The sequence below is a fragment of the Crocuta crocuta genome, unplaced genomic scaffold (genome assembly GCF_008692635.1).
Source record: "Crocuta crocuta isolate KB4526 unplaced genomic scaffold, BGI_CrCroc_1.0 scaffold179, whole genome shotgun sequence".
NCBI lineage: Eukaryota > Metazoa > Chordata > Mammalia > Carnivora > Hyaenidae > Crocuta > Crocuta crocuta.
This window is the reverse complement of record NW_027551568.1, coordinates 6,041,239-6,053,976: the sequence shown is the minus strand read 5'-3', so window position 1 is coordinate 6,053,976 and position 12,738 is coordinate 6,041,239. Positions and strand designations below refer to the sequence as shown.

The window sequence follows — 12,738 nt, the reverse complement described above, 5'->3', positions numbered from 1 at the left end:
TCCTCCGGCACTAGCTGAAGGAGCGGCATTCTATGGCCCAGGGAAGGGCTGAGCCTCATGAAGATCAGCGTGACAGTACCTCATTAGATGGAAGAGAGGGGGAAGATCAGTCAACGGGTTATCGAAACTAGGCAGAGAATGCTGTCTTCATCTCTGTTTCTCTAGCGCTGTGTAACGGGTGAGTGCTAGTCCATTTCTGCCGGACTGAGCTGTAAGGGGCAATGGGCAGGGCATGGGTGGTGGCAGGGACNATCGAAACTAGGCAGAGAATGCTGTCTTCATCTCTGTTTCTCTAGCGCTGTGTAACGGGTGAGTGCTAGTCCATTTCTGCCGGACTGAGCTGTAAGAAAGGGGCAATGGGCAGGGCATGGGTGGTGGCAGGGATGGGGAAGGGGTGATGGAGCTGAGGGCTAAAGCTGTCAGGGACAGAAGAGATGTCGGAGGCTCAGCATCATCAGATCCTGGGATGCGGGGCCCAGGTGAGCAGCAGACTTTAGTACAAAACACAGAAGAGACACCGTGCTGGAAATATGGAAGAAAGAAACCGCTACTAAGGCCTGTCCTTACAATGCAGTATAAAAGGACAGAAGGAATGCTCTGGAGACCAAATGTTCCATGCCTGACACTTCTGAAAAAAGAAACCAGGGCAAATGGGCTTAGAATCATTTGATGATAAAATCTGAGGAAACTAAAGGAGATTTTAAGTACCAAAGGATGGCGTTCTGAAGTTCTGTGCTCTTATTTTAAGGAAAAAGGGAAAAGTCACTGTGACATTCACTTTTGTGGCCACAGACTGAGGCAGGCAGGGGGCTACGAGCCATGGCCGGACAGGCTGAAAGAGCAGGACACACAGGTGCCATCCAGACACGGAAGGAACAGACGGCTTTCACGTGATGGGCACTCAACAAACACTTGCTGCACGGGCCCTGTGCAAGTGATCTGACCACTTGAGTCCTAGCCTCCAGAGGGCCACTTGGCAAAGTCCGGCTCCGGGAAGGAGCCAGGGAGTGGGAGCCGACAAGGCGGAACCATCTGGAGTCAGAGCCAGAGACCAAGGACAGTGGGGGCTGATAGAGGGCCGACAGTTGGCTGCATGCTGTGTAGCTGAGTTTAGGAACAAGTAGGAATCAGACCCACAGAGATCACAGTATTGGCTCCATCCGGGGGGGTGGTCCTGAATGGTGCCGGGCAGGTGTGCTACATGTGCCTTACCCTGCTCCCCCTGCACTCCTCAAGCCCTCCTCAGGGTGAGAACTGCTTCCTGGTTTCTGAGACTGCCCCCGGGGTCCCCCCACTCCTCCCAGCCTCCTCGGCTGGGCCCGCAGACACGGCCTGCACTCTGCTCCCAGGGTGGGTGGCTGCCCCCCCCAGCTCTGCCCCATCTGACACCAGGGCAGCCCCTGCAACGCTCCTCCTCTCCCCTGCGCCATCGACCGTGTGCGCACAGCGCCTCACCAGTGCTGGCACGCAGGAGGCACTACGTGCGCAGGTACCAACAGCATTGCTTCCTGTCTACCGGCTCTCTCCCAACAAACGTGGCATCCTTTCTCCCAATTTAAACAAACAGAACAAAACGAACCCTCTCAATTCTACGTCTCCTATGAGTTACGGCTAATTTCTCCCTTTTTTCAGGTAAAACTTTGCCAACAAGTCTGCACCCAGGCGCCCATTTTCCAGACCACCGTTGCTTGACCCCACTTTCCTCACTCCTGGGTCCTTCTCGCTCCCAGGGCCCCAGCGGCCCCCACNTACAGTCAGAGGTTGAGGGGTGCCTAGGAGAGGCTCAGTTGGTTGAGCGTCTGACTTTGGCTCAGGTCAGGACCTCACAGTTCCCGAATCTGAGCCCCGCATCAGGCTCACTGCTGTCAGCACAGAGCCGGTTTCAGATCTTCTGTCCCCTCTGCTCTCTCTGCCCCTCCCCCACGCGTGCTCAAGCTTGCTCTCTCAAAATTTTTTTTTTTTTGAGTTGAAAACTACCGCAAAGTGACAGAACAGCACCCTTGTACAGCAATCTTCTAAATGCGTGGAAATACGCTGCAGTTCAGTTATGCCGTCTTGTGTGAATCTCTCACTCAGCTGGTGAGGGATTGTCAACCTCTCTGTTTAGAGCAGGGCTCCACACGCTCTTTGAAAAGGGCCAAGAGTAAACACATTAGACTCTGCAAGTTGTACAGTCTGCCACAGCCATTTAATTCTGCTGTTGTAGTGCAGAAGCGGCCAGAGAATGTGTAAATGAATGGGTTTGGTGGTGTTCCAATAAACTCTATTTATGGACACTGAAATCTGAATTTCATACATTTTCATATGTGGTGAAATCTCAGTCTTCTCCAAGCTGTTTAAAAATGTGAAAACTATTCTTAGCTCACAGACTGTACAAAAACAGGCAGCTGGGTGGACTTGGCCTATAGGCAGTAGTTCGCTAACCTTGGTTTAGAGAAAGACATCGAGTTTCACAGATTAAATGACTTTCTTGGGTTCACAATGCTAATGAGGGAGTAAGGGGGGCTTGAACTAAACCAACAGGTGAAACATCCGCCTTGCCGGATGCCTTTTCAAGGCAAAGGGAAGTTAACAATGGATTTCCAGGAAAGACCTCTACGGCCATTTATGTGACCTAAGTGGTCAGGTACAAAGAAAGGAGCCAGACAGAGAGGCTTATGCCAGTTTCGTTAAGTTTCCCAAAATGACTGTAGCCCCCACTTCTATGGACTATCAGATCAGTATCTGATGCACACACACACCTCTGGAAATGGAATGTACACTGCCATCTAGTGTTGAACTACTATTTTAACAGAGAGCTTAAAAATAAGGTCTTCCAGGGGCGCCTGGGTGGCTTAGTCGGTTAAGCGTCCGACTTTCGCTTCGGTCATGATCTCGCGGTTCGTGGGTTTGAGCCCCGCGTCGGGCTCTGTGCTGACTGCCAGCTCAGAGCCTGAAGCCTGTTTCAGTCTGTGACTCCCTCTCTCTCTGACCCTCCCCTGCTCACGCTGTCTCTCTCTCTCTCCTAGAAATAAATAAAAATATTAAAAAAAAAATAAAAAAAAAAAAAAATAAGGTCTTCTGGTACTATGCACTAAGAGTAATAGTTTTACTACATGCCAAGACTATACGAATAAAGTACACTTAAGACTACAAAATTACTTACGACATCATTTCATACACCCCACTCAACTTCTCATTAGTTCACACAGTACACCTGAAGCTGAGTCCTGTGGGGGACAGGCCACATCACCGCCAGGTAGAAACGGAGACCTGGGATGCTCAGGAGATAAGGGGTCTGCCTCTGTCGAGAGCTGGAGTCCATTCCAGAAACCATTCTGGAAGGCTCAATCAAAATGCTTTCTCTCTTTTGAAAAAGCAACCTAACCAAACCCTCTCTAGATGCAAGAAATGCATCTAAATGACACGTTCACATGACCTGCGGCCTTCCATCATGGGCACAGCAGGTCTGTGCCGAGAAAGTGGGTCTCATTCATGTCTACATGTCTCACAACATGTGTGGCACTGACACACGTACGAACACGTGGCGGTATCAGTGCTGAAGGTCGTGCCGTGGGGGTACTGGGACTTTGAGGGGCTTGTAGTACAGCGGGGGGTGGGGGGACGGACGGTCCTTCCTGCCTGCAGACCCCACTGCCAAACCGACCTTCCCCACTACAACTCTGACTTCATAAGTAAAGCACAAGGACAAAAGGCTCAAAAGCAATACAGGTATGGAAAATAATTCAGTCACCAAAGCCATGGTAAGAGGTATGGACTTACCTATATGCATTGATATAATCTTTCCTGTGTTCCAGGAGAAAGTCTCTCAGTTTGCCAATGTGCGAAATCTAGAATGAAAAGAAAGCAAACCATTTAGATAGACAGACATATAGATAGATATACTCACATGTGATTTAAATTAATAGAGGATGGAATGCAGGTTGTAAAGAATTTTGAAGCTACAAATGGGACAATTCTGGTTTGATTCTCACGTGTAGCTGACCTTAACAATGTGGGGGTAAGGGGCGCCAACCTCCACACAGTAGGAAATCTGTATATAGCTTCTGACTCTGCAAAAACTCAACTACTAGGAGCCTACTGTTGACAAGTGGCTTTACCCATAACATATATGGTCAGTTCACATGTATTTTGTATGTTATATCACATACTAAATTCATACAAAAAACCTAGCTAGAGGAAAGAAAATGTCATTAAGAGAGTGGTAAGAAAGAGAAAACCCACTTACAAGGCTACACTGCATTTGTACACATGTGTGCACCATGCAACACAAACCCATGTTGTTTGAGGGTCGTCTGTCTTCATTAACTTGCTGGCTGATGTTCCCAAAGTCACCCCCATGCCTGTAAGTGCTGTGACAGATCTAAGATGTTATGAAGAGATGGTCTCTAAGGAACTTCCAGATTAAGATAATGCATGTCTAATATCTACACAGCACATGCTCAACAAAGGCCAATTCCTTTCCTATGTGTCTTCTATCTAAAACTTTCTAGATAAAAACTGCCTCTTCCAAGTGTTCTGGGGACGGTTTCTAAGGCTGGAGGCGCCAGGCATACAGGTAGAGCCCTGCAGAGCCGCAGATTTAAAAGCCTCAGAGGCAACGACGGATCCCCACATGGCACCTCCCCGATGGCCTACTTCCATGGATGCAGACAGACCAGGAGGCACAAAGGATGGTATGTGTGACGGTGGGTAATGAGCATAAGACAGGCGTACTCTAAAACACCTACCGTGTGCCAGGTACTGCATGTGGAGCTAGTGCTTAAAAACTAAGTACAATGAAATAAAAAGAGGTAGGAAGAAATCTGGGTTCATGACCGACAGGGACCAAAGTGTTTCCGGAGGGAGAGAATGATGAGCTAGGCCGGGGGCCTGCTCTGCCCTCTGAGCATGCTCACGCTAGTTTCCTCTTAATGCCCTTTGCACTTAAGCCGGACGTACCCAACCCCGGCCTTGAAGGTACCGCTGAACCTTCAGCTTTTCCAGGACAGTTCTGTCCAGGCCAACTAGGGCTAATTCTCACTTTGCTCTCAACTTAAGAGCACTTCTGCATGCCACCCACGTGGCACCATGTCACGCGGCCATGGCCTCTGGTGCCCTGTCAGTGGGACTGTGAACCGCAGGGGCAGGGCTGTGCGGCCTCCACACGGGCCTCACTGCCGCAGGACGCACGGGGGCGGTCAGGGAGGACTCGCGGGACGAGCCTATGTCTAAATACAAACAGTGGTGATCACAGAAAAAACACTCGGCGTTTGTTGGGAGACAGGTCAAGAGGGGATCAGTTAAATTTCTCACAGAGTCGAGATAAATATAAACACGGCTCAGAAAAGTACCTCCGGGCACCTGAAGAGCAGGAATCACGCTGAAAATGAAGTCTGGCCACAGTACTGGCTGCTCTGCCAGATAACGAGTGGGGGTTGAGAGTGTCCCCTGGCCCTGGCCGGCACTTTCACTCACGCCACCTCGCTCTCCTCCCGGGACTCATCCAACACTACACATTCAGCGCTTTAGCGCGTGGCAGGGCTTACGGTCCAACTCAGGACCATCTGAGGTCAAGTTCGGCGTGTTTTCCTGTACAACGAGCTGCCTTTCTCACAACCTTATTCCTATTTTCCACTCAAGCTGCGTTACAAAATCTGACTTTTAAGACTGTTGGGGAAAAGATTCCAGAGAAGTACAAACGAGGTGTTGACTGCACCACATAGGAGAATTGATCGTGCTGAGAAGAAACTGAGGGCTGAAGGGGGTGAGGGGGAGGGGAAGGGGGAGATGGGCATGAGGAGGGCACTTGTGGAGATGAGCGCTGGGTGTTATATGGAAACTAACCTGACAATAAACTATATATATAAAAAAAAAGAACTGATCAAGTAACTTGCCTGTTTCAAACCTTTCAGTGGTTTCTGTCCCCTGCCCAGGCCCCGCCTACAAAAGGCCAGGTAAACGGTGGATGCCACGGTACACCTGGCAGTGGTGAGTTCTGGATTTAAAGTACACTGCAGCCAGGGGCATCTGGGTGGCTCAGTCGCTCGGGCAGCCAGCTCTTAGTTTTGGCTCAGGTCATGATTTCATGGTTTGTGGGACTGAGCCCCACGTCAGGCTCTTGGAGCCTGCTCGGGACTCTCTCTCCTTCTCTGTCTGCCCCAACCCCTGCTCGTTCTCTCTCTGTCTCTCTCTCTCTGTCTCCCTCACCCTCTCAAAAATAAAGAAACATTTGAAAACATTGCAGCCAAAGGAAGCAGTTCTAAGGCTGACTTGCCAAAGGGCAGCCAATAAGTCCTCTGGAGTCAAGTCCGAACTCCCAGAAAGCACTCAAGGCCCTTCGCGGTCCAGCTCCAGAGTCCCGTGTGGCCTCAGGCCCTGCCACACCCCCACGAGGCTCCAGGCCCCAGGCGCCAGGGATTCCCAGCACGGACTGCCCTCCCCACCTTGCCCCTGCAGGCTTCCCCTCCTCTTTCCCTCCCTGCACCTGCTCCATGCCCCCAGGCACAGCCAGACCCGACTCACCCAAAAATGTGGCACATCGACAGCCCCTCTTCATGCCCTCCCTTCATGACCACAGGGACGAATTTCAGACCAACTGCCCCTCACCAGACCCGAGCTTCTAGACGGTATCGGGTCCCTTCCTGTGCTGGTCAGGCACAGCTCTCAGAGCAAAGCAGAGCCTCAAAAACGTTTACTAAATGTTGAAAAAATAGCGGGTACTGAATAAGCCCTAAAGGATGGTATTTACTGTTGCAGGTACGGTAACGCCACCCCCCAAAGCCGTCCGAGTCCCTGCAACCTGTGAACGCGTTATGTTATAAGGTCAAGGACAGTGAACATAGTAGGCGGGATTAAGGTTGCTCATCCGCGGGTATCCTGGCTCCTCCGGCAGGAAGGCCCCGTATAATCACAGGGCCCTTGAACGAGGAAGAGGAAGGAGAGAGGGGCAGGGGGATGCGGTGGGAGGAGGGCTGCCGGCTCGCTCTGAAGCTGGAGGGGGCGCGGGGGACGCGGTCAGCCTCCCCAGGCTGGGGGCGAGGAAACGGGTTCTCCCCCACAGTCTCCCCAGGAAAGAACGCAGCCCTGCCAAACCTGGACTTCAGCCCACAAAGTCCTGTCTNTCCTCATTTTTGCTGTTTTAAGCCACTGGGTTTATGGTAAATTGTTACAGCAGCAATAAAAAACTGATACAGTTTGTCCTAGCTTAAGCTGCTATAACAAAATACCACCGGCCGCGCGGCTTAAACCACAACACAGTGTTAGAGTTTGGGGGGCTGGGAAGCCCCAGATCAAGGTATCAGTAGATGCAGTGTCTGGTGGGAGCCTCTTCCTACGGTGCAGAATGTGCCCTCACGTGGTGGGGAGGGGTCGCTGCCAAAGTCAGAGTATTTTTTAATTNCACAAAGCCCACCGCCTTCCACCTGACTGATGGCCGGCCCACCACGGATGACTTTTTATGCCCACGAGCTGTGGTTTGACTACACTGGCAAGTTCTAAGCAAGAGTCCTCTGTCTCTAACAGAAAACAGAGTTTAAAACGAGAACTGAATTACAGGCTAAGAGAGGAAAGGAGGAAAGGAAAGGAAGGCAAGAGCTGTTTAACATCTGCGCTGTACCGGTCACGTTACAAGGGTTATTTTGTTTAACGGACAACAACCCTGTTGAAATAGATTTTTTTTCTTCTTGGTGGAGAGAAACCAAAGCCCAGAGAGGCGGACTTCACGACAGAACCGGGGCTGGAACCCCTAATCACACTGGGCCAGCACAGGCTCTCTCAAAACCGTTAAATTAACGTACGTGCTGGTGTTCTCTAGTTTCATTCAAGTTGTTTTAATGCCTGCAATGTACTGTTACTCCGCTAGTTTAAAAAACTCCCACCGAATACTTAATGATATCATGGAAGTATAATGAACTCTTAGGTGTGATAATAGTGAGCATTATGATTTACTTTCCTGTTTTTGAAATCCTCATCTTTTAGAGAAATACACTGAAATTTTACAAATCAAATAGGATACCTGAGATTTGCTTCAAAACAATACGGGATGGCGGGGTGGAGGGTTGCATCAGACGAAGCAGGAAGTTGAGAGAGTTGAAGATGGACACGTGTACCTGCGGCTTCCTCATACCATCCTGTCTATTTCAGGATTCATTTTAAATCTCCCTCAATAAAAATTACTTTAAAACATCTCCCATTTAGGGGTGCCTGGGTGGCTTAGTCGGTTAAGCCTCCGACTTTCGCTTAGGTCATGATCTCACGGTTCGTGGGTTCGAGCCCCGCGTCGGGCTCTGTGCTGACTGCCAGCTCAGAGCCTGGAGCCCATTTCAAAGTCTGTGTCTCCCTCTCTCTCTGACTCTCCCCTGCTCACGCTGTCTCTCTCTCTCTCCTAGAAATAAATAAAAATTTAAAAAAAACAAAAAACAAAAAACATCTCCCATTTAGCGCTTTCTTCCCTTAAAACACTTTTAGTCATTTTGAAGTATGGATTTTCTGCTGTCAAACTAGTAATAATCCACACTTGAACCAACAACTAAATTCCACACACAATCTCTACCGACTTTATTTCTAAGTACTTGCGATCTTTGCTTAAAATTCCATTTTTTTAAAGTGTAATCTCTGTTTTACTATTTTCTTTCCAGAGAACAGTTGTTCTTTAATCCTTAAGGAGTCAGCTCTTTACATGGGCTCTGGTGGAGGTCATGGGGCAGCACCACAGGTCTAACTCAGGTGGCAGTGTTGGGTCCTTCCGTGCTTTACGAGAGCGATTCCTGACTACCTTGCTGTGGATGGCACAACTCACCCAGCAATGTAGTTTCATGTACGGCCTGGGAAGCACACAGGCGTCGAAGACACCCGCTTTGGAAATGTCCCTGACTCTGGTGGCCTCTACTATGTTCTGGATAACGAACTTCTTGGCTTTGACCTTGGGCATCCAAGGGGTGCAGCTGGTGCAGCAAATAAATAGGCTGCATGTGGCCGCGGCCCTTTTTGGCATGACCATATTCCTTCTTTTCTTGGTCATCATGGAAACAAGGACCTGAGAGGGCGCTTGAAATGCCATTTACCAGGGTCAAAACCTTCATGAGAAGAGAGGCCGCACTGGCCGCATTCCTGGAGCTGTGTGCACTAGCTCACCTAATTCACCTCGCATGACCACGGGGACACCGACATGCCTGCTTTACAAGTGAGAACACGGAGTCAGAGATGGGCTAAACGGCATGCACGGGGACAGCTGGCGGGGAAGCCTGGCCGGCGCCCGGGTGTTCTAAGTACCGGCTTGTGCTCTGAGCCTCCAGGTTCAGGCACAGGCCGTGGCTAGGTCACAACTACAGTTTTCCAGTACGGCATTCACAAAGGGATGCCTGGGAACTGAGAAAGTGTCTGCGTGAGGAACGTCAAGCTGCTCCTTTCTTCTTCTATCCCGTATTCAGCAATGCACTACACACTTGCTTACAGCCAACGGCAACTGCCATTCGCTGAGTGCCAGCCACGAGTGTGTGAGAGGCTGTGCATAAACTGCTTGGCACGGGCTGTCATGGGCTCTCCCCAGAACTGGACCAGTCAGACATCACCCCCAGTCCTATTTAAGAAACATGAAAACTGAGGCCATGCAAGGTTNGCCTGGGTGGCTCAGTTGGTTAAGCATCTGACTCTTGCTTTCAGCTTAGGTCATTCACGATCTCACGGTTCATGGGTTTGAGTCCCGTGTCGGTCTCTGCACGGACAGTGTGGAGCCTGCTTGGGATTCTGTCTCTTGTCTCTCTGCCCCTCCCCAACTCGCAAATGCATACTCCCTCAAAATAAGTAAATAACCTTAAAAACAAAAAGACAGAGAACTGAGACTGATCACAGGTCTCTGTGACTCAAAGGCAAAGTCACTTATCCTGTATTAGACGGTCAAAAGACTACTAATATTTAACTTAATAAAGTTTGAAGTTTTTCTTCCCAGTAATACAAGCTGGGTTTCATGTGACAGTATTTATGTCCAATGCTGATTTTAAAAAATGTTTGTAACTACAGCAGATACAGAAAGATCTGCAAGACAAGTGACCACACAGTGCTCGTTTTAAAAGTCACCTATATGTTAAAGTAGGAATAGCCACAGATCTGAAGAGAATGTTTCCACTGGCTCAAGCCATCTCCTCCCAGGTCAGCTGCTCTGTCGTGTTCTGCAACACGACAGGCGTGGAGGTGGCAAAGCCACCTGGATGTGGACGGGAGGGCCCACAGCCACAGGCAAGGACAGAAAGACCAGCAGCACAATGGTGACCAGTTTACCCTGGGTATCAATCATCAAACAACCTCAAAACATGGCTTAAACAAACAATGAAGGCAACTTCCCCGACTGCTTTTCTTCCCTGCGTTTGAGCTCCCCTACGGCCACCTTTGGCTCGGGTCAGGTATGGGCGAAGGAGCAGACTCCGGGCAAACAGCGGCGGGTCTGGGTGCAGCAGGGCAGGCAAGAGACAGAAGGGTAAGAATCCAGGGAGCTGGCAGAGATTTTGGGTTCTGACCTCTGCTTTGCCACCCACAGCTGAAGGGGACCCTGGAACCCCACTCCATAGGCTTCAGGTGCAGGGAGACTTCAGTGGGACCAATATTCCTGGCCTCAGAGGGAAGAGGAGTGACCTAACCGGTTTATGATTTGGAGAAAGGAATGAGCATGCTCAGCTCCTTCTCGCCCTTTCCTTGTTTCACATCAGACAGACAATCAGCCACCAGACAGGGGCTATTCTGACCCAAGCTCCCCCCATATTTTGCTACAAAACTAGAGCCAGGCTCCCTGTGTAGATTTTCATGTTCTGACTCCGGTATTTCTCTTTCAGGTGGCTCCAAAATTGGGCTGAGAAGAAAGGGGTGCTTTTATAGGCTCCCCTAAACTCTTAACCTTTGCCAAGTGAAATTTTGAGCAAGTTGCTTAATCTCCCTGGGCTTCACTACAAAGAGAGAGTGGTAAACATAATTTTTAAAAAACAGCAGTAGCACGAGCTAAGTGCCAGCTTTTATTGGAGCATCCTACTGGCGGGCACCAATGTCAATACTGTGCATCCATTATCTCATCTGCTCCTGACAGCCCTGGGTGGGTGGGTCCCCTTACAATCCCAGGTCACAGATGAGGAGACATGAGGTATACATTCCATATACATGGTTCAAAATCAATAGGAGATTGTACTCCCAAAGCAAGCGTCTGCTGCTGCTTTCTCCAAATCCACAAACATGACCCCGCCATCCCATCTGAGCACAGCAGGTGGGTGAGGCTTGCTTTTACCACAAGTGTAGAAGGGACATTTTGAGATCAAAAGTACTCGAAGCTGAGCTGAGTTGTTCCGGTCGCCAGGTAGGGAACGGCACAAAGCTAACAGCCACGCTCTAGGATCAGCCAGGATCTGGCCTCTTCAGGAACTTGACACTTAATCAAACAAGTGATCTGAACTGCATTCTAAAACTACAAGTATTCTTCTGACCTGTTCCTTTCTTTCTCTGGACATAAACGGAGTTCACTTTTAAGTGGCTATACTTAAGTAAGACTAATTGCCCAAATCATCCAGACACTGAAATTCTCCACACCCCATCTACCATAAAAAGTGTAGTTCCTAATTCAGATGCATTTGAGAGGGAAAGAAAGATCCTCGCACCGCTTGTCTGTGTACATAAAAGGTTTTATAGGAGGGACCAAACAAAACCCCAAACATCCCAGCACGCGCACTGTGACATCCTGTGAGGGGCCCTGGGTGAGCTGGGCCGCTGACCTGGATGGTTATCCCACAAACATGCCGTTGAGCACGGAGGAGAAAGCAAGGTTGCCCAAAGCGTGTACTGCGTGAGGCGCTCATGGGAGAGATATGAAATGATACCTAAGTTGTGCACGTATACACAGAGGAAGCTAAGACCCTGCTCGTCACAATACTGATGGCTGGGTGGGGGGTGAGATTTGGAGATTCTGCTTTCTTTCTTAATACGTTTTTGTACTTTAATAGTTTTCTATAATCGAAATAAATAATCTTTGTAATCAGACAAAAAATATTTCTAGACAAACAGGCCAATCTTCCCACATACTTCCTGACAGAGTGTACAGCGGCTCCGCATTCCTGACAAATTGGGCCCGATTCCTTAAGCCCGAGGTCCCTGTGGACATCCCCAGATTGGAAGGCGGCCACCTACCCGATCCCAGTCTTCTGCCTCAAGCCCTCTGCTCAAGTGATAACACCTCCTCAAAGTCTTCTCTGCCGCTCACAGGCCAGGTCAAGGCCCCTCCTGCACATGGCTTTCTTCCAGAAACATTGCCATCTTGTGAAATGTTTTCACGTCTATGTGGCGTAAGCTGCCCGGGCACACGCCTAGCCCAAATCGGCTCCCTAGTGGCGATTCAGGATTCCGAACCAAAATGATTTGTCTACCCCTTTGACAACTCAGAGTAGGGCGGCTCATACTTCACTTTACCCACTAGATGGCGACACAAGTCTTACCGCTGTAGTAATAACCGGGACTCTAAAACACATCACCATTTTTCCCCAAGGGCTTTTAAAATTTCTCTGGTGCTTTGTTTTTTGATCCAGAATCAAAGGATTATTAAAGGTTAATTGTTCTGCGCAGGCCGAAGCTGAGATGCCATTGTTTGAAAATACGCACGTGCTCTTGGATGAATCCAAGAGATGTGAAAGGAAGGCACAGGGGGCAGGCTGGGCACACGGGGAGCGCCAGGCGCCGGGGCACGGCTGCCGTCTGCCAGCCCAGGCGCAGGCCCAGCTCGGCCACAAG

At 49.7% G+C, this 12,738-nt stretch overlaps 1 protein-coding gene and 1 pseudogene across 3 annotated transcripts in view; both read right to left on the bottom strand.

Annotated features, from left to right (window-relative positions):
- STX18 (syntaxin 18) overlaps positions 1–12,738 on the bottom strand; it is a 119,860-nt gene that overhangs the window by 43,302 nt on the left and 63,820 nt on the right. For 2 of the 3 annotated variants that reach the window (XM_077750520.1, XM_077750519.1), the window contains exon 2: positions 3,763–3,830. In XM_077750520.1, the coding sequence (XP_077606646.1) occupies positions 3,763–3,830 (68 nt within the window). Of the gene's footprint in view, positions 1–3,762; positions 3,831–12,141; positions 12,242–12,738 lie in introns of those variants that run through there. The other variant, XM_077750521.1, reaches the window with a different exon arrangement.
- On the bottom strand, positions 8,656–9,001 carry LOC144220348 (small ribosomal subunit protein eS26 pseudogene; annotated as a pseudogene).